The sequence below is a fragment of the Sciurus carolinensis genome, chromosome 10 (genome assembly GCF_902686445.1).
Source record: "Sciurus carolinensis chromosome 10, mSciCar1.2, whole genome shotgun sequence".
NCBI lineage: Eukaryota > Metazoa > Chordata > Mammalia > Rodentia > Sciuridae > Sciurus > Sciurus carolinensis.
The window spans coordinates 139,016,630-139,038,836 of NC_062222.1; the positions used below are offsets into that span (position 1 = coordinate 139,016,630).

The 22,207-nt window shown below is 44.0% G+C and overlaps 1 protein-coding gene and 2 pseudogenes across 12 annotated transcripts in view; all 3 read right to left on the reverse strand.

The window, feature by feature from the left end:
- Positions 1-6,206: 6,206 nt before the first annotated feature.
- Positions 6,207-7,847, reverse strand: LOC124994323 (presequence protease, mitochondrial-like; annotated as a pseudogene).
- On the reverse strand, positions 7,625-10,019 carry LOC124994324 (presequence protease, mitochondrial-like; annotated as a pseudogene).
- A 5,342-nt stretch (positions 10,020-15,361) lies between these two features.
- Positions 15,362-22,207, reverse strand: part of Fam193a (family with sequence similarity 193 member A) — a 139,545-nt gene continuing 132,699 nt past the window's right edge. For 4 of the 12 annotated variants that reach the window (XR_007110478.1, XR_007110477.1, XR_007110473.1 and 1 more), the window contains 4 exons: positions 17,999-18,279; positions 16,784-16,984; positions 16,155-16,614; positions 15,364-16,036 (listed from right to left, as the gene is read on the reverse strand). Coding sequence is in view for 3 of the 12 variants with exons in the window: in XM_047566136.1 (XP_047422092.1) it covers positions 16,580-16,614; positions 16,784-16,984; positions 17,999-18,279 (517 nt within the window). In the remaining 9 variants the exon portion in view is untranslated. The other 8 variants (XR_007110472.1, XR_007110471.1, XR_007110475.1 and 5 more) reach the window with 8 other exon arrangements.

Consider the following 22,207-nt stretch of genomic DNA (forward strand, 5'->3'; position numbering starts at 1 on the left):
AGGGCCACTATAAGCCTATAGGGGGAAATCTGCAATACCCCAGATCTGCACTGCTAGAGGGGAAGATACATGAACAACATGAAAAAACAAGGGAAGAAAATGATCCAAACAAATCTAGATTCTATAGTAATAGAATCCAATGACAGTATGTTAGAAGAAATGTCAGAAAAGGACTTCAGATTATACATGATTAAGATGATTCACGAAGCAAAGGATGAGATAAGAGAGCAAATGCAGGCAATGAATGATAATACCAATAAGCTGAAAGAGCAACTTCAGGAAGCAAAAGATCATTTTAGAAACAACATAGAGATTAAAAAAAAAAAAAAAACCAAAAAAAAAAGAAAAACAAAAAACAAAAACAAACAAACAAACAAACAAACGGAAATCCTTGAAATGAGAGAAACAATAAACCAAATAAAAAACTCAATGGACAGGCTAGGGAGATAGCTCAGTCGGTAGAGTGCTTGCCTTGCAAGCACAAGGCCCTGGGTTCGATCCCCAGCACCCAAAAAAAAAAAAAAAAAAAAAAAAAAAAAAAAAAAAACTCAATGGAAAGCATCACCAACAGACTAGACCACTTGGAAGACAGAACCTCAGACAATGAAGACAAAATATTGAATCTTGAAAATAAAGTCGCCCAAACAGAGAAGATGGTAAGAAATCATGAACAGAATCTCCAAGAACTATGGGACATCATAAAAAGACCAAATTTAAGAATTATTGGGATTGAGGAAGGCACAGAGATGCAAACCAAAGGAATGAACAACTTATTCAATGAAATAATATCAGAAAATTTCCCAAACCTGAAGAATGAAATGGAAAATCAAATACAAGAGGCTTACAGAACACCAAATGCACAGAATCACAACAGATCCACACCAAGGCACATTATAATGAAAATGCCTAACATACAAAATAAAGATATGATTTTGAAGGCCGCGAGAGAAAAGCATCAGATTACATATAGGGGGAGACCAATATGGATAGCAGTTGACTTCTCAACCCAGACTCTAAAAGCTAGAAGGGCCTGGAGCAACATATTTCAAGCCCTGAAAGAACATGGTTGCCAACCAAGAATCCTATACCCAGCAAAACTAACCTTCAGATTTGAAGATGAAATAAAATCCTTCCATGATAAACAAAAGTTAAAAGAATTTACAAACAGAAAGCCTGCACTACAGAATGTCCTGAACAAAATATTCCATGAGGAGGAAATGAAAAACAACAATGTAGGTCAGCAAAGGGAGGAACTACCTTAGAGAAAAACCACTCAAAGGAGAAACCAAGCCAACTTAAAAACCAAAAATAAGCCAAATGACTGAAATACAAATCATTTCTCAATAATAACCCTGAACGTTAATGGCCTAAACTCATCAATCAAAACACATAGACTGGCAGAATGGATTAAAAAGAAAGAACCAACAATATGCTGCCTGCAAGAGACTTATCTCATAGAAAAAAGACATCCACAGACTAAAGGTGAAAGGATGGGAAAAACCCTACCACACACATGGACTCAGTAAAAAAGCAGGGGTTTCCATCCTTATATCAGATAAAGTGGACTTCAAGCCAAAGTTAGTCAGAAGGAATAAAGGACATTTCATACTGCTTAAGGGAGCCATAAATCAGGAAGACATAACAATAGTAAATATTTATGCCCCAAACAATGGTGCATCCCTGTATATCAAACAAATCCTTCTGAATTTCAAGAATCACACAGACCACAACACAATAATTCTGGGCGACTTTAATGCACCACTGTCACCACTAGATAGATCTTCCAAACAAAAATCAAACAAAGAAACCATAGAACTCAATAACACAATCAATAACCTAGACTTAATAGACATATATAGAATATTCCATCCATCAACAAGCGGATTCACTTTCTTCTCAGCAGCACATGGAACCTTCTCGAAAATAGACCATGTGTTATGCCACAAAGCAGCCCTTAGGAAATGCAAAAAAATAGAGATACTGCCTTGTGTTCTATCAGATCATAATGGACTAAGAGTAGAAATCAATGACAAAATAAAAAACAGAAATTACTCCAACACCTGGAGACTAAATAATATGCTATTGAATGAAACATGGATAACAGAAAACATCGGGGAGGAGATAAAAAAATTCTTAGAGGTCAATGAGAACAATGATACAACATATCAAAATCTCTGGGACACTATGAAAGCGGTACTAAGAGGAAAATTCGTTGCATGGAGTGCATTCCAGAAAAGAATGAAAAGTCAACAACTAAATGACCTAACATTACAGCTCAAAGCCCTAGAAAAAGAAGAACAGAATAACAACAAAAGTAGTAGAAGACAGGAAATAATTAAAATCAGAGGTGAAATCAATGAAATTGAAACAAAAGAAACTATTCAAAAAATTGACAAAACAAAAAGTTGGTTCTTTGAGAAAGTAAACAAAATAGACAAACCCTTAGCCACACTAACAAAGAGAAGGATAGAGAAAACTCAAATTACTAAAATACATGATGCAAAAGGAAATATCACGACAGATACCACTGAGATACATAACATAATGAGAAGCTACTTTGAAAATCTGTATTCCAACAAAATAGAATCTACTGAAGACATTGACAAATTTCTAGAGACATATGCTCCTCCCAAACTGAACCAGGAGGACATACACAATTTAAACAGATCAATATCAAGCAATGAAATAGAAGAAGCCATTAAAAATCTACCATCCAAGAAAAGCCCAGGACCAGACGGATTCTCAGCTGAGTTCTACAAGACCTTCAAAGAAGAACTCATTCCAATACTTCTCAAAGTATTCTAGGAAATAGAAAAGGAGAGTACCTTACCAAACTCATTCTATGAAGCTAATATCTCCCTCATACCCAAACCAGGAAAAGACACATCAAGGAAAGAAAATTTTAGACCAATATCCTTGATGAATATAGATGCAAAGATCCTTAACAAAATATCGGCAAATCGTATCCAAAAACATATTAAGAAATTTTGCACCACGATCAAGTGGGGTTCATCCCTGGAATGCAAGGATGGTTCAACATTAGTAAATCAATAAACGTAATCCATCATGTCAATAGACTTAAGGATAAGAATCATATGGTTATTTCAATTGACGCAGAAAAAGCGTTCAACAAAATACAACACCCCTTCATGCTCAAAACACTAGAAAAAATAGGGATAGTAGGAATATACCTGAACATTGTAAAGGCTATGCTAAGCCCATGGCCAACATCATTCTTAATGGGGAAAAACTGAAACTATTCCCTTTAAAAACGGGAACAAGACAGGGATGTCCTCTTTCACCACTTCTATTCAACATTGTCCTTGAAACTCTAGCCAGAGCAATTAGGCAGACTAAAGAAATTAAAGGGATATGAATAGGAAAAGAGGAACTTAAGCTGTCACTATTTGTGGATGACATGATTCTATATTTAGAGGATCCAAAAACCTCCTCCAGAAAACTTCTAGACCTCATCAATGAATTCAGCAAAATAGCAGGCTATAAAATCAACACACGTAAATCTAAAGCATTTTTATATGCAAGCGACAAAACAGCTGAAAGGGAAATGAGGAAAACAACTCCATTTGCAATAGCCTCAAAAAAAATAAAATACTTGGGAATCAATCTAACCAAAGAGGTAAAAGATCTCTACAATGAAAACTACAAAACATTGAAGAAAGAAATTGAGGAAGACCTCAGAAGATGGAAAGATCTCCCATGTTCTTGGATAGGCACAATTAATATTGTCAAAATGGCAATACTACCAAAAGTGCTATACAGATTCAATGCAATTCCAATTAAAATCCCAATGACGTACCTTACAGAAATAGAGCAAGGAATCATGAAATTCGTCTGGAAGAATAAGAAACCCAGAATAGCTAAAGCAATCCTTAGCAGGAAGAATGAAACAGGGGGTATCACAATACCAGAACTTCAACTATACTACAAAGCAATAGTAACAAAAACAGCATGGTATTGGCACCAAAATAGACAGGTAAATCAATGGTACAGAATAGAGGACATGGACACATACCCAAATAAATACACTTTTCTCATACTAGACAAAGGTGCCAAAAATATGCAATGGAGAAAAGATAGCCTCTTCAACAAATGGTGCTGGGAAAACTGGAAACCCATATGCAACAGAATGAAACTAAACCCCTATCTCTCACCCTGCACAAAAATCAACTCACAATGGATCAAGGACCTTGAAATCAGACCAGGGACCCTGTATCTTATAGAAGAAAAAGTAGGTCCAAATCTTCACCTTGTTGACTTAGGATCAGACTTCCTTAACAGGACTCCCATAGCACAAGAAATAAAAGCAAGAATCAACAACTGGGATAGATTCAAACTAAATAGCTTTCACTCAGCAAAGGAAACTATCAGCAATGCAAAGAGAGAGCCTACAGAGTGGGAGAATATCTTTGCCACTCATACTTCAGATAGAGCACTAATTTCCAGAATCTATAAAGAACTCAAAAAACTCTATACCAAGAATACAAATAACCCAATCAACATATGGGCCAAGGATATGAACAGACACTTCACAGAAGAAGATCTAGAAGCGATCAACAAACATATGAAAAATGTTCACCATCTTTAGTAATAAAAGAAATGCAAATCAAAACTACACTAAGATTCCATCTCACCCCAATTAGAATGGTGATTATCAAGAATACAAGCAACAATGGATGTTGGAGAGGATGTGGGGAAAAAGGTACACTCATACATTGCTGGTGGGGCTGCAAATTAGTGCAGATTCCTTAGAAAACTTGGAATGGACCTACCATTTGATCCAGCTATCCCACTCCTTGGCCTATACCCAAAGGACTTAAAATCAGCATACTACAGAGATACAGCCACATCAATGTTCATAGCTGCTCAATTCACAATAGCCAGACTATGGAACCAACCTAGATGCCCATAAATAGATGAATGGATAAAGAAACCGTGGTACATATATACAATGGAATATTACTCAGCTATAAAGAATAATAAAATTATGGCAGTTGCAGGCAAATGGATGAAATTGGAGAATATCATGTTAAGTGAGATAAGCCAATCTCAAAAATCCAAAAGATGAATGATCTCACTGATAAGCGGATGATGACATGTAATGGAGGGTAGGAGGGGGCAAGAATTGAGGAAGGAGGGACTGTGTAGAGGGAAAAGAGGGGTGGGAGGGGTGGGGGGGAAGGAAAAAAGTAACGGAATGAATCAAACATCATTACTCTATGTAAATGTATGAATATGCAAGTGGTATGCTGTTACTCCATGTACAAACAGAAACAACATGTATCCCATTTGTTTACAATAAAAATAAAAAAATAAAATAAAATTTTTTAGTTGTCAATGGACCTTTATTTTATTTATTTTATATGTGGTGCTGAGAATTGAACCCAGTGCCTCACACACACTAGGTGAGTGCTCTGCCACAGAGATACAACCCCAGCCAGAATATCTTCTCTTTTATTTTATTTTATTTTTATTTTTTGGGTGCTGGGGATCGAACCCAGGGTCTTGTGCTTACAAGGCAAGCACTCTACCAACTGAGCTATCTCCCCAGCCCCATATCTTCTCTTTTAATATCAGCATTTACAGTGCTCTGGGATGTGTAAATTACTGTTTTTCAGTAACTTTGAAAAGATTTTCACCATTATTTCTTTGTGCTGGGGATGGAGGCCCGTACTGTGTGGCTAGGCAAGTTAAGTGCTCTATCACTGAACCATACCCCCGGTCCTTTTTTGTTCTTCCTTCTGTTTTCCTTCAGACATTTCCATCACACAGATGCTGGTATGCTTAATGGGGGTTGGAGGTCCCAGATTTTTCTGAGACTTTCTTAAAATTTTTTCTGAGATGGGGTCTCACTGTGTTGACCAGACTGACCCCAAATCCCTGGGTTCAGGTGGTCCTTCTGCCTCAATCTCATGAGTAGCTGGTACTTTTTTCTCGTTTGACTTGCATCATGTCTATCAGTCTATCTTCAAATTAACTTATTCTTTCTTCTGCTGGTCATTTAATTTTTTTGTACTGGGTACTGAACCTAGGGACTTGTGCATACTAGGCAAGTGCTCTACCTGAGCCGCACCCCAGCCCCTATGCTAATCAATTTTAAAATTTCAGCTATTTTTTTTTTTTTTAGCTCAGAGTTGTCCTTTGTTTTTAACATAAATGTTCTAGGATTAGTACATTTTAAAATTCTAATTTTTATTGGCATCTAATGCATGGTTATTTCAATTTCTTCAGGTCACCATGTTTCCTTCTCTCAAACAGGTTTTGTCCAACTTGCCAGTGAACACCTTTGACCAAATTTTAAGATTGACATAATTGTGATTTTTGAAAAAAGCAGTAACACTTCTGATCTTCCAAGTTAAATCTGTCTCAGAGGTTTTTTAATTTTTACTTGTCAATGGATTTTTATTTTATTTATTTATATGTGGTGCTGAGAATTGAACTCAGTGCCTTACACATGCTAGGCAAGTGTTCTACCCCTGAGCCACAGCCTCAGTGGCTTTTTAAGAAGCTGTACTTATGTAGGTTCAATTGAGTTCCAGAGTACAGTCAAAAATACTTGGGACCAGTTGTCTTATTGTCTATGGTGGGTCCCTAGCAGTTTTTGCATCCTCTGGTCCAAGACACAGTCAACCTACACGTGCACTTCGTAGGGCCAAGGTTCTCCCTGCTCACAGCAGCCATCTTGTCATGGGTGCCAGTGAAGGGTTACTTCCCATATGCCTGCTTTATCTCATCAGAAAGGTTGTTCAAGAAGTGGACCATCCCTTTGTCTGGAAGAGCGGGAGGAGCATCTACAGTGGAGAAGACAGGCAGTTTGGCTGATGTCCTGTTGTGTGGATTTTCCAGACTTAGTACAGTCTCAAAAGTCTTCCCAAGAGACTGAAGTGTTTCTATTGACTTTGGATCTCTGTGAGAGTAAAGAGTGAAAATTCCAATACAGCTAAGTTGAGCACCTCCACCACAAGCATTCCCTTTTTCTCAAATTTCTGTATGCAAGAATTTAGCAGCCATCAAACATGTAAGGATCTTCCGACTAGCATGATCTGGAACCGTAAAGGGGATGGTCCTGGCACACTTGCCCACGTAATTCACTGAGAATGGCAGCAGGAAATGCATATTCATCTGGCAGGCTTTTACAGTGGGGTAGGTGATCAGGTTTCTTATGATCTGGGAGCCATTTATGTGTGCACTTCTGCCAGAGCTGCTGTGTGCAGGTTTCTCAGCTGCTTGAGGAGGAGCAGTGCTCACTGAAAATCTCATTATCAGTTTAATTGATGTTACTTTCTCAGGATTGGTTTGTCATCCGTCATTTCAGCAATTCTCTTTGTCCACCTCACCTGACCCATGTCACTGAAGGAAAGTCTCCTGTAAGTCCCTGCAGGCACAAGGGTCCAGTTAGTTTTGAGGGAGCCATAGAGATGCTGAGAATCTGGAATCCGTTTGAGAGTGCCTGGACTGTCGTTTTTTTTTTTTTTTGGTACCAGGGATTGAACTCAGGGGCACTTGACCACTGAGCCACATCCCCAGCCCTATTTTGCATTTTATTTAGAGACAGGGTCTCACTGAGCTGCTTAGTGCCTCCCTTTTGCTGAGGCTGGCTGACTTCGAACTCTTGATCCTCCTGCCTCAGCTTCATGAGCCACCTGCCTGTATGTCATCTTAACAAACATTTTGAAGTGCTCTTCTCCAAAATGTGGACTGTTAAACATTTCACTCATTGGGTACATCATGTCAGGAAGATTTTGCTCCAGGCAGATATGAAACAAGCATACCCTGCTCATAGTGTCCAGTTGTGACTGATCAGGGAACATGTAGGGAGACATGGTCATGCCTCATGTCTTCAATTACATCTGCTGAGCTTCTCTCTCTAGTGGAGCTTGGGGAGGATGTTGCAAGAGAGGCAAATGCAGCCTTAGTTCTGTGAGAAGTGTGTTTCAACTACAGAACACTCAGAAATACACCATGCTGTTGGTGGGCTGGGAAATAAACTGCACAGGGATTTCTCCAGCTGTTATGGCCACATCCAGTTTGATGAAAGGCATGGTGGGCTTGATGTCTGAGACTTTCAATGCTGGGAGACAGGTGGCATCTTGAGATTTACTTTGCTGACTCCATAATTCTAAACCTTTTCATAAATCTGCTGCTTGGCTTTCAGGGAGTGAACTGACCTCCTGCTTTAGTTTTTCTGTTTCTATTTGTGTTTCTCATGATACTTGTCATCTGGTTTCATCAAGTTGGTTTATGCTGATTATTCTTAAAATACTTTTTTTCTTGCAAAAATTTAGGATTTTCCTTAAGGCACTGCCTAAATTTAGCTAACTGATTTCCCATCTGCAAGAGCTCCACAGGGTCCCCATCATGATTCTAGCAGGAAGCTGTGTCAGAGCAAGTCCATTTCATTTGAATTTCCATTTTATGAAGTAAAGCTTCACTTCAAACATTTTCAAATCCTTTCTCAACTACTTCATCAACTGTTCTATCCACAAGGTCTCTGTCCGAAAGTCTTTCTTGGAAATCTCTTGGAGACCTACACTGAAGTAGGCCTCCCTTGTGTAGCCATTATATTCAACATCGGGGAAAAGTCTGTGCCAAGTCCACATTCAATTAAGGCTTCGTAAAGGGGGAACTGGGCCCAACAATCAAGAGTGAAGGCGTGTGGAACCAACCTAGATGCCCTTCAATTGATGAATGGATGAAGAAACTGTGGTATATATATATAATGGAATATTACTCAGCCATAAAGAATGATAAAATTATGGCATTTGCAGGCAATGGATGAAACTGGAGAATATAAAAAAAAAAAAAAGAAAAAGAAACTGGAGAATATCATGCTAAGTGAGATAAGCCAATCTCAAAAAACCAAAGGAAGAATGATCTCGCTGATAAGTGGATGATGACACATAATGGGGTGTGGGAGGGGTTAGTTTTAGGGTTAGAGTTAGGGTTAGGGAGGGGGGCAAGAATGGAGGAATGAAGGACTGTATAGAGGGAAAAGAGGGGTGGGAGGGGTGGGGGGAAGGGAAAAATAACAGAATGAATCAACCAACATTACCCTATGTAAATTTATGATTACACAAATGGTATGCCTTTACTCCATGTACAAACAGAGAAACAACATGTACCCATTTGTTTACAATAAAAAAAAGAGTGAAGGCAAAAGATTTCATATGAAGACTTCAAATGTGTCAGTGATATCCAGCAAAAGAAAACCAATACTGACCATTATTTGTTTAGAGGCATTTGTAGAGAACAAATCTGGGCCGCATCCTGAATTCCCTCAGCTTGTCCCAGGGCTTCTGGGCTGCCCCTGTGGTACTTGATTCAGTTTTCCGAAATCCACTTAGTGCTCCTTCATGAATTTCCTGCAGACGCCATTCTGAGAATTACCCTAAGTCAAAAACTTAGCACTACTTGGGTGGCAGTGAGTATCATGAAATGGTTGAGCTACTCCCACATGAGCTCTGGGACACACAAGAGATCACCTCTGGAGGTCACTGAGTCAGTGTGGCCAGGGAAAGTCTCCTCTAAAGGTGCTGGGAAAATATGCTCTCATTATCTGTAAATGCTCCCTGAAGATCAGAGTGTCTTGGGGGTCACTGGGATTCTCCTGTTCTAGTAACCATCCTTCCTGTCTGTGAAGGTGTTCATGAAATGACCTGTTCAACATTTTGAAGAAAGCATCTCTGCATGGGTATGTCTGAGAACCACAAAGGACCACATGCTCAAGAACACGTGGAACATCAGCACTCTCCCCTGGAGGAGTGAGAAATCGCACACTAAACAGGTTATCTTCCCTTGCCAGGTTCACACATCTGGCTCCGGTGTTGTCGTGGCTGAGTTTCGCCGCAGTTAGGGACAGTTCAGGAACAGAGGCGACCTGGTTTATGGTGGAACTGTCTTTTATCCCCTTCCTACTGTGCAGCTCTCACAAGCGGGGTCACTCTTCCACCTCCATATTCTGTGATGTAGCCCCCCAGCTGCTGCACCACATCCACACTCATTGCAGGGCCCAGTTATTGTACTTTTCAAATTCCGTAATTTCCATTTATTTTGGAATTAATTCTGTTTTTTCATTTCTTCTTCTTTTTGGTGGTACTGGGAATTGAACCCAGGTTGCTTCACCTCTGAACTACATTCCCAGCCGTTTTTGAGACAGGGTCTCAATAAGTTACTTAGGGCCAGGGCTGGGGAGATAGCTCAGTCGGTAGAGTACTTGCCTTGCAAGCATAAGGCCCTGGGTTTGATCCCCAGTACTCCCCAAAAACAAAACAAAAAACAAACAAACAAACTTACTTAGGGCCTTGCTAAGTTGCTGAGGCTGGTCTCAAACTTATGATCCTCCTGCCTCCACCTCCTGAGTTGCTGGGATTACAGGTGTGCGCCACTGCACCCATTCCTTGCTTCTTTAATCATGGTTTCCTTTAGTTCTTAGAAGTCTTGTTCTGATGAATCTGACATCCACTCTTTCATAGTGTCCAATTTCTTAAGTTTTCCCCCCACAAGTGTATGGGTCATACTTTCCTCTTCCTTTGAACACTTTACATTTTTTTTTTTTTTTGTCAGAAACTTGAGATTTTAGATAGTCTCAAGTTAGTAACCCCTCACCCCATCAGTTTCACTTTCTGCAGTTTCAGTTACCCATGGTGTGGTCAATCACAGTACAAAATTGTTAAATGGAAAATTCCAGAAATAAGCAATTCATATTTTAAATTGCATGCCATTCTGAGGAAGGCTTGAACTGTCCTCCCCAGAATGTCTTCTCTTTGTCCAGTGTGTCCAGGCTGTATACATTACCATCCCACTAGTCACTTCTAGTCACTAGTAGCCTTCTTGGGTATCAGGTTGACTGTCATATTATCATAGTGCATGTGTTCAAATAACCCATGTTTCACTTAATAGTGGCCCCAAAACACAAGAATAGCAATACTGGTGATTTAGATGTGCTAAAGAGAAACGTTATAAAAAACTTTAAGAGGTGAGAGTTCTCAAAAGGAAGAAAATAATTACATCTGCAGAGCATGGTAAAGTGCTTAGTTAAGATGGAAAAGGCATTATAAGGTTTGCTACTATGCTTCCACAGGGTTCTTGAAATGTACCCCTGCTGGATAGGGTAGCAATTCTGGGTACCCTGCTCCACATTTATCTAGATATTGAGTGGCTTATTTTAGCGAAATCCGTTTGAACCCTCTCCTGCTCCTCAGGAAGGTGCAGCTTTGGGTATCTCCAGTTAGCCAGATTTTTGTAGCTGTTCTCTTTCCTGATCACATTCAGCTGTTAAACCACTAATGTAGCAAATCAATGCTCTGTTATTTTCAACAGTGCCCCAGGACATAAATGTTTCTACAAACAAATCCAATCAAATTCCAACTCCTCTGCAGACCTAGTTGAGGTCATTGCTTGTTATGGTTTGGATCTACAATGTCCCGAAAGGCTCAGTCTCTAATGCAGCAGCGTTCAGAGGTGGGGCTTTTACTGGCTCATGAGGGCTAATCAGTGGATTAGTCCATTGACAGCTGAATGGACACTGGGAGGCGGAGCAAACTGTAGGTGGGGCACAACTGGAGGAAGTAGGTTATTTGTCTCTAGGCCCTTCCTTCCTTTCTGTTTCCTGGCTGCCTCGAGGTGAGCATATTCCCTCCACTATGCTCTTCTGCCATGATATTCTGCCTTGCCTCAGGCCCAAAGCAATGGGGCTGGCCAACCATGGACTGAAACCTCTGGAACCATGATCCTCCTATATAAGTTGTCCTCAGTTCACTAACACACCGTTGGCACTGATACAGCCCCAGTGCCCAGGGCTAGTGCAGCTTGACTACCCAGCTGTTGCGCAGACTCCACTATTCTTTAGAGTGCCTTTCATCTTGAGCCTTGTCCTTCTCTGCTGCGGATGAAGCCAGTGTCTACGGGAAGCGAGGAAGAACTATCTGTTTTACATAAGGCCTGTTTCTCTACCTAGGCAGAATCTGAGCCAGGACTCAAGTTGAAGGTAGGACTGAGCAAGCTTCTGCCTGTGTGACACCTTTAGTGTATCAGAACAGGGACTTAGGCTGCCTTTCTATGAGTCTTTACTTAGACCTGCAGATACCCAATGTTAACTGAAAGCAGGACAAAGCTTGGCATCTCTGCCTTCATTTTATGTCTCCTTTGTCAACTTAATCTTTTTGACATTGGTCAGTTCTGCATGTAGGCATGTTAATTGTTTAGTGTGTTCATCTACAAACTAGTAATATAGTTTCTTAGTATTAAATTCACCAATCAAAAATTTTGTCCCTGTTCAAGACAAGATTTGCAGGGACATTTGACTGTTAGTTTTTACAGAATTCTGTTTCAGGTCTCTGGACTGGCACCTAGAAGTCTTCAGGTGCTGTCCCGCTCCCTCCAGGAGAGTGGAAGTGGAACAGTGGAAGCCTTGCAGACAAGTCGCCCCATGATGAGACTGCTCCCCTGGAGGAACAAGCACCTCATGGGAACTGAATTGCCCTGTCAAAGGATCCCAGGTCTGAGAGATCAGTGTTCTGAGCAGCAAGTGGAAACTGCCCTCAAGATAATAAGGACTTTTTAGGAGACTGATCAAGCAGACAGTCTGACCAAGAGTGCTTACTCAGAGGAAGAACTGGGTGGGGGCGAAGCTACAGTTCCTGCCAGTGTTTGAGCATACTTTGCCTTCTCAATATGGTTACAGTGATTTAAGTTCTTTTTCTGCTGTTCATTATTACCTTTTCTGTTTGGTGTTTTGGGCGAGTGACAGGACCTGGTTTGTTGGGACCCTGGAGTTTGTCTCTGGCTCAGGACTTGAGTAATAGAAGCTGAGGATTGGGGCGCAGACCTGTCCTCTCGACTGGCCTTTCTTGACCTACAACCAGTGCCTCATAAGCCAGGGAAAGTGTGATCAGGGCCATGTTCTGGGCATACTGTGTCTCCCTGAGTGGGTGGCAGTGGGGAGTCCCACCTCTTAACGTCATCTACACGTGGCTGGGGGCAGGATGGACAGTACCCCTGTGCTTCTCATGGGAAAAAGACCTCTCCTGTGAGGTGGCAGTAGGAACATGATCTTTGCCACAGCAATGTGTTGTGGAGTCACTTTGCTCTATATACAGAATCTGAGGTTGACAGGCTTCATGTCTTTAAATGTCATTTTCTTTCCTGGTTTTCATTTCTGATAAGTCTGCTAATCCATAACTTTGCAATTTTTTTTTTTTTTTTTTTTTTTTTAAACAGGGTCTTGCTATGTTGCCCAGGTTGTCCTCCAACTCCTGGGCTCAAATGATCCTCCCTTCTTGGCCTCCCAAGTAGCTGGGACCACAGGCACATGCCACCTTGTCCAGTTTCTTTGTCTGTTTTTGAGATTTTCACTAACCATTGCTTTCGGCAGTTTGAGCATGTGCTTTTCTGATATTGGTTCTTTGGTTTTCACTGTACTGGTGGTAACGTCTGTCTTGAATGCAGAAGGCCCTGGGTTCTATCTCTTAAATTTCCATTTCTTCAAGTATACCTTTCTTTTCTTTTGGTACTGGGGCTTGAACCCAGGGATGCTGAACCACTGAGTCACTTTTCCAGCGGGTCTTGCAGGGTTGCTTAGGGCCTTGCTAAGTTGTTGAGGTTGGCTTTGAATTTGCAATCCTCCTGCCTCAGCCTCCAGAGTTGTTGGAATTACATGTGAGTGCCACTGCACCCAGCCTGTCCCCTACCTTTTAGGACTCTAGTTCCACAGATTGCAAGTTACATTTTTCAGTTCATATGCATTTTTCATATATACGTGTGTATACACAAATATGTGATACACACACACACAAACATCAAGTTCAGATTTCATCTGAAAAGATTTTTAAAAAATATTTTGTTTTGGTCGTAGGTGGACATGAGACCTTTATTTTTACGTGGTGCTGAGAATTGAACCCAGGGCCTCACGTATGCTAGGCTGACATTTCAGTTCATGGTTTTTTTTTTTTTTTTTTTTCCAGCAACAGCCTTGTGTGCACGCTAGGTCTTTTGTCTTTTTTGACTCTTCCATTTCTTCCTTTGCCTGGCTTACCTTGACATCACTGAGAATATTTAAAAGACTTACAATGGCCTTTTTAAACTTTTTGTCTGTGGATTTATTGTGTCACTTTTGGGACAGGTTCTTTTGACTGGAACTTCTCTTGATTACAGTTTGTTTTCCTTTTTTTGGCATAGCCTGGTTAATTTCTGACTGCGTGTCAGTATTGTGGCTTGCACTTGACTGAGGTGGGAAAATCTTGTATTCCTTTTCGGAATGCTGGGCAGGATGTTGCTTGGGGTCAATTTGATTCCTTGGAGGCAGCTTCTAAGCTTCCACCGCCCTGGTGCCTCCACCCTGCCCAGTGCAAACATTAGCTACGTACACCTTGCCTTCTGGATACCCAGTGCCTGGATTTATGCAACCTGGGATTTATGCAAGAGAACTTAGCCAAGGAACAGAGGAAACTCTCAGCAGGTCTCATCTCCAGACTTCTATGGGCAGCCCCCTCCTGCCTGGAACTCTGACCCAAATCCCAGCTATCCCAGAAAATCCCAAATCCCAGAAAAATCTGTGTGAAAGAGGACAATTTCCATAGCAGTTGGTTCCTCTTGGGTGCCACCATTCACTCATCCTTGAGCCTATAGTGTATGTGCCATCAAGAACTATCTGGAGGTTCCTGGTCACACAGGTGTCTCCTGACACAGTTAGCCACAGATGTGCTTGCAAGAAGTTACTGACAGCTCACAGTGCCTCAACTCTCCTTGTGTAGTCTGTGCTGCCCATCCCTGAATGCTGCTTATTTTCCTATTTCAGTAGTGGCTCCAAAATGTTGATACTGACTGCAGACGACGAGCCAGAACTCGGCACTTTCACCTGTCACCCTGAATGATGACACGAGCAGTTGTTTTGTTTTAAACAGCGAACTAGGTGGATTTGGGGTGTACACCTGTAATGCAATCCCAGTGACTTGGGAGACTGAGGCAGGAGATTCCAAGTTCAAGGCCAGTATCTGCAATTTAGTGAGACCTGTTTCTAAAAAATAAAAAGACCTGAGGACACAGCTCAGTGGTGGTACAGTGCCCCTGGGTTTAAGCCCCAGCACTACCAAAAAAAAAAAAAAAAAGAAAGTCAGTAACTTTTACTTCTCTCTTTAAAAAATATTTTGCTAGACACAGTGGTACATACCTATAGTTCCACCCACTTGGGAGGTTGAAGATCAGCCTGGGCAACACAGGGGAGCTAGGGATATAGCTGACAGCACTCAGTGTTCGATCATTTGTCTCAACAACAGTAACAAAATGATAATAAAAAAAGGAACATCTCCTCAAATTAATGAAAAAGCACTGATTTTTTCTGGTACCATTAAATTCATTTTGATTTTAATTTCTGTTGTTGACACTGTCTTCTGAGACAGGGTCTATGTTGCCAGACTCATCTTGAATTTCTGGGCTCAAGGGATCCATGGGTCTCAGCCTCCTGAGTGCTGGGACCTCAGGTGTCACTGGACCTGGCTCGTTTCATTTTAATGGCATGAGTACATATGTAAAAAGATCAATAAAATTTTTCCACTGTTAAGGGTATTTTCTAGCTATTGTTACTTTATTTCATTTCATGATTAGTGATACTGTGTGAGAGGGAAGAGTCAAAATGTCAGGCTGCCCAGTGGGACTAATCTCATCAAGAACAGGGGCACCTCCGGGCCAGGGCTCCGTCGAAGACAGTAGCACTGGAGCTATCTGCAGTCACCCTAGGCAGTGTAAACACCTTGGGCCTCTGTTCCTCATATGTAAGTGGCACAATGGGCAGGACAAATGGCCAGGCCATGCTGTGTCATGGAAGGGCTGTCCTCAGGAGCCTTCTTCCCTCTCCTCTGGACCCCCAAGTTGGTTCTGAGTCTTCTGGCTGGTTCCACCCACTATTTCTTTTTGTTCTTGAGGACAGGCACTGTTGAGTGGTGCCCCCTTGAAGAAAGACCCAAAGAACCATGTGGACTGTCTTGAAGGGTGAGTGACCTCCAGCGAAACGGGATAGTTGTTCCTGGTGAAGAACAGCAGGGAATGGCCAGGAAGTCTGACTGCTGGGGGAACAGGTGTAGATGGGTAGGCTAAAGGCTGGTGGAGCCAGGGCTGGGGAGGCTGTTAAGTGACCACCATACCTCGGCGAGTACTCAGGAGTTGGGCATGACTCCAGGCCTCAGTGTGGTGCTCCATGTTGGGGTACCCAGAGTTCCTTCTACCATTCATGCTCCCAGTGGCTCCTGATGTCACAGCTGGGGGACCCTGTGGTTCCTCTTAGCAGCTGGCATGGTTCCACTGGACAGAAGATAAGTTGAGGCCCCAAACTGGGACTGGCCCTCAGCACAGTTTCAAGACTGTCCACAGGGAGAACAGGCATATAGGCAGGCAGGATTTGGGGTCTCCCATATGAGTGCAGGCCTAGCCCTCAGCCCCTACTCAGCCCCCACCTCAGCCAGGAGACGAAGCCGGCATCCCCAGGGGACTGCATCAGGGTCCCTGCCCCAAGGGCACTCTCCTGCCGTGGTCACAGCCCAGCCTGTTTCTCCCTTCGCTGAACCATCTCCTATGAACAAAGGGATGTGCTGTTCTTCCTCCCACCTGGAAAAAATAAAACAAAATAAACAAGGAAAACTCCCAATTCTGTACCTCCTCTGCCTATCCACCCACTTCCTGGTGCAGTCCCCAAAGCTGCCAGGACCTGCTGTCCCCCCAGTTGGCCCCGACCCCGTTGTCCCACAGACCAGCTCCCACTGGGCAGTGAGGTCACCTTGGTGCAGGAGCTTTGTGGCCAGCTCCTGGGTCTGTCTTCCTCGACCACAGCAGCCCTGCCTCCGCCTGCCTCTCCCAGCCCTGTGGCCTCCAGATGCCAAGAGGTTGGGAGACGAGGGAGCTATGCAGTGCTCTAGGAGGTGAAGGGACGTTAGACGGCAACCAGGAGGCAGCTCCATGTGAGTGTTCTGCAAATTGCCTAAAGAGATCTCAGAAGAAAGGGACATGCTGGGATTCCTTCTTTCATTTTAAATACTACTCACTTTGTCCCCAATGTACACCCAGTTGAATATAATTTATCGTTTCAGTATAGATCACAACCCTCCCCAAGTGTGGATGGGACCCTGCCCTGCTGACCCTCTGCTTTGTGCTGGAGGGGCCTCTGGCCTCAATGAAGCTGTGGAGGCCTACTCCAACACACTCTTGTCCCTCAGGCATAACCAGGCCAACCCATCTGAACTGCTGAGCCTGCCCACCCAGTCTTGTGGCTTCTTGGCACGTCCGTGTGAAGCTGTGATGATCCAGGTGGTTGTGTCTCCTGGTGACTGCTCTGTTCTGGTGCATGGGCCAGCCCAGCACATGGAGGTCCATGAGGGCGCCAAGAGCCCTAAGCTGATGCCAGCGCTGGCTCCTGGGGGGACACATCACCCACTTGTCATTTCCCACCACGTCCACCACCCCCAGCAGAAAGCAACCAGACTGGGTCTCCTGCTGTACTAATGTATTCCATCTTTCAAAAAGAAAGACATGATTTTAATATTACTTAACAATATGTTAAAAAGTAGCCAGGCAGGCCTCCGTGTCAGTACGGTCGCACACTCTAGAACAGACGTGATGGTGTGAGTACTGGGTGGATTTCTTGTTTTTAACGTTCTCATTCTGCAAGGGGTCTTACACAAGCTGGCTACGAGTCAGGGGATCAAACACAAACAGCGCAACGTGTACACTTGGAAACAGTAGATCGTGAAGAACGGAGGCCTGCCCGCCCAGCCCGCCTTGGTGGGACGCAGGGCACACAGGAGCTGAGGGATGGTAACACCCAGCAGGGACAGACGACAGGATGGGCGTGATGTAGAGGCAACGGAGCACGCGGATGACGCACTCGTCTCTGGCCACGGCCCAGACCTCTGAGGCCGCAGTGGTGGGAGGAACTGGCGGGAACTACTGTTCCAATCCGACAGCACAGAGCTACAATCAAAGAAGTCTCACTCACAGACTACACGCACACGAGCTACAACGCGGGTCGAGCAGCAAGTTCTCGGTCTGGGTCTCAGGCTGCGGGACCCTGCCCTGCCCTGTCCTGGGTGGGCACCGCAGCTCTGGGGGGCCGGCGAGGGGCTCAGCTCTTGAGGTGGCGTAGCCTGACCTCCTCCCGCGTGTCCCTCTCCAGGTGGTCCTTGTTCAGTGGGCAGCAAAGTGGCTTTTTTCAAGCTAAAGTTGGACCAGTTGATGGACAGTCTCTGTCGGGTTTGTCTGGCGGAGTCCAAGCAGAACCTGCAAAGACAGGAGGCTATGAGGGAGGCAGCCTGCATCTGGGCTGGGGTCCAGCCAACCTCGTCAGCCCCAGTCCTGCCAGAAACTCACTGGGGGGTGGGTGTGGGTCGGGGAGTGGGATCTGCAGCCAAAGGCCCTCTCCTTGCCCTGGACACTGACTATGTGGCCTGTGTAATTGCTGGTGCTTTAGGTTGTCATTTTTCGTCTCATGCTCCAGGAACAATCAAGTTTCTTTAAGAAAGCAGCTCACTCCACATGGGAGTGGGCAGGGGCAGCACTCTGAGGGATACAGGCCTCCTTCAGTTTCCTCAAAGGGGGTGCTCCCTGGCCCATTTAACAACAGCAGCCATTGGCCACTACCGTCCTTCTTAGTGTGACTATGGGAAGGATAAGGACAAAGGGCTGGGGTGGGGGATTACTGCTTCCTTAATCCAAACGCTACTACCTCAGACACAGCCTGCTAGGGAGTCGGTGACAGCATGGTACAGGTGGGGGTGAGAGTGGGTTTGCAACTGTGCTCCTCAGACAGGCAGGCAGGGCTGATGGGAGGATGAGGACCACACAAGAAACCAGGTAGGACTCCAGGGTGGCAATTCTGGCACGGCTGGGAGGGAGCGGGCCATGTTAATGTGTGCCCTGCAGGTTCTGGTGCATGGCCTACGCTCACCATGAAGACAGGAAAGAAGTTACCAGGTAGCTCAGTCTGCACAACAGCTCCATATCTGCCCTTGTAGCTGGGTGGGCATGGGGACAGTGACAGCTATCCACAGCTGGGAGGGTAGGCTCACAGATGGAAGCAGCTCTACCTGAGCCTTGCCAACAGCATGAACTGCTGGGGATGGTTCCATACCAAAGTGGAGGCTGCAGCTATCAGGGGTTGTCAGGGGTTGGCCCATGTGTTCTAGGACAGACTAGTGAGTAGTGCTGAGTGCAGGCCAGCAGTCAGCCAACTGCATGCCCTCCACAGCAGCACAGCAGCAGTGGGCAGCACATGAGCACAGAGGAGCACCAGCAAAGTTCTAGTTACACATAGAGAGAAGTTCATGCTTTGTATAATTTTCGTGTGTCACAAAATTTTTTTCCCCCAACTACTTCAGTGTGAAAATTTTTTTAGCTCATGAGCTGCATATAAACAGGGGGTGGGGTTGGGCTGGGGCTGGCCCACTGCTAGTGGCATGCAACCTGTACTAAGGACAATCAATGCTGAGATTTCAGGCTATCTTACCTTACTCAGGAATTCACAGTGTGATGAGGACTCATTACGGTGATAAAGGGTTACAATACTCTGCCCTGCAACCCCATCTCAGAGGACATGTCCCTTGCAGTCTCTCAGGCCTCTGAGGCCGTGGCCAGCCTCCAGGCTTACTGTGCTCTGGACCACAAACAATGCTTGCTAAATAGCTTTTGAGAAAGTCCATACTTTGCCCCGTTTCCCAGGCAACAAGAGTCAACTTTATATTAAATGAAGTAAAGGACATTTTGTTTTGTAAATTCCCACTGTTCCAGCTCTGACTTCAGTAGCAGATCTGAGAGTGAAACATCGAGAATGATGGTTGTACCTCTCATCCAATGGACAGAATGGAGTTTAACCACAGATATTTGTACATGCCCAACTGTGTGTTGCTGACTAGTGGCCTCTGCCCAGGTGGAGGGAAGGTCGAGGCCTACCAGGGAAGGGCGGTGCCATCTCTCAGAATTCAATAATCTTCTTCCGGGACCACAGCAGGTCAAGCCCTGAGTATGTGATACAAACTTCTGAGCTTTCTGGCTCCATTATCTCCTTCAAACTGCAAGTGCTTCCTGTCTCCATTAGTGTGACCCCCACGGGCCATTTCTCTACACAGCAATAAGAATACTCAAAAACAGCAATCATACCCCAGTCAATGAAAAATACTAATCCAAGCTGCAGCAAGGCTTCAAATGGGTACCCAAGTCCTGGGCAGGAAATAAATGCTGTTCCCTAAGGCCCTGGGCCCTATGAGATCTGGCTGTGCTGCCTCCCCATCAAGTCTGCATCAACTACATGCCTGCACCAGGCACAATGAACAGGCACACACAGATCACTAGGATGCAGACAAGTAACTGCTCCCAGTGCTGGCAACCCCAGTGCTCTGCTGCCCTTTCCCAGGGGCGTAGCCACTATCCTGGCATTTGTGTGATCAGCTCCCCTCAACAGTAGCTTGGTCGTGTGGGTTTGTGAGCTTCTACAGATGGGAACGTCTTGGGTGGATGTCTTCTTAGTACTTCTTTCAAGAAGCACCGTCTGTGAACTTCCTCCATGAGCCTGCCCAGTTCTGCTGCTCAGCTTACTCTTGTGCTTCCTGGGATGTGAGTCCAGGAGCTTCTTGAGGTGTAAAAGGTGTGGAACTGCCTATCAGGTCACGTGGGATACACAACTTCAGTTTCACCAGATTCTGCCCAACTTTTTTTTTTGTACCAGGGATTGAACTTAACCACTTAAGGGGCACTTAACCACTGAGCCAGATCCCCAGTTCTTTTTTGTGTTTCACTAAGAGACAGGGTCTACTGAGTTGCTTACTGCCTAAGTTGCTGAGGCTGGCATTACAGGCATGCACCACAGCGCTCAGCTGCACAACTTTTCCCAAACCGTTTACCTAGTTTATACTCCTGGGAGCAAGGTAAGGAGTCCTGTGGCTCTGAACTGGCTCCCTGCTGCCCCCACCCCCACCAGAAATGGAGGCCACTCACTGGCCTCAACAGCACCTGCCTCAACAGGATGAAGTATCACTGTGCTTCCTGACTCCACATATGCTCTGGGAGCCTACTCGTTTCCAATGGGCTTGTCTTTCTTCTCTGTTCTGTAATGTTTACACTTCCTGATACCATTCCTTGTGATGTGCTGCACACATTTTAAGGCAAATCCTCAGTCTTAAGGTAGTATAATTTATCATTCTTTTACTTTTTTATTTTTGGTGCTGGGGATCGAACCCAAGTCCTCACACATTCTAAGCACTTCATCTACCACTGAGCTATACCCCAGTCAAAAGGTTTGTTTTTGACATTTAAAATCTTAAACCATCAGGAGCTGACCTCTGAGTATGGTAGGGATCTGATTTTGTCTTTTCCATTTTGGATAACTATCACAGCTGCATCTATGCACATTTCTTTGTTTCCATGACCTATTTTTACAGGGATATTTCAAGGCTCCATGTTCCTTATCAATTATCACCATGCTTCAAAAGCCCTTATGCCTGCCAGGAAAAGAGGTTTTCCTTGTCCTTACTCTGTTCCTCCCTGCCCTTTTCTGGATAAAATGTAACATATATAGAAGGGTAAACAATACAAACATATAATAAAGAAAAATCACAAAACAAACCCTGCGTATCACAGTCCCACCTCTAGACACTGCCAGCACCCAGAGTACGCTCCCCAATGCCTTTGTGGGCCACAGCCCTCCTTCCTCAGAAGTAATCATTCTGGCTTTTTTTTTTTTTTTTTTTTTGCGGTACTGGGGATCGAACTCAGGGCCTTGTGATTTCAAGGCAAGCACTCTACCAGCTGAGCTATCTCCCCAGCCCTCATTCTGGCTTTTTCTGGTGATAACTTCCTTTCTTTTTAGTTTTAACATATGTATGTACCTCTGAACAACATACTTTATAAGCTTAAAATCTACTGTGGTATCATTTATGTGCAATCAACTGTACAGTCAGTACAGAGCTAATAAATGCTAACAAATGTATCCAGTATTTCTACAACTCTCATACTCCCTCCTGTATATTCAATCCCTCCTGCCTTGGGTCTAGGCTAGTAACAATCTGTGTTCTGTTACTGGATGAATTTGTATTTTCTGGAATTCCACACAAGTGGAACCTCACTGTGTGCCTTTTGTTACAGAGCAAGCTGGTTGGGAGACATCCCCCCATTCACCCTCCCACAGCACCCCGGCAGCGGCTTCTACTCATTGCTG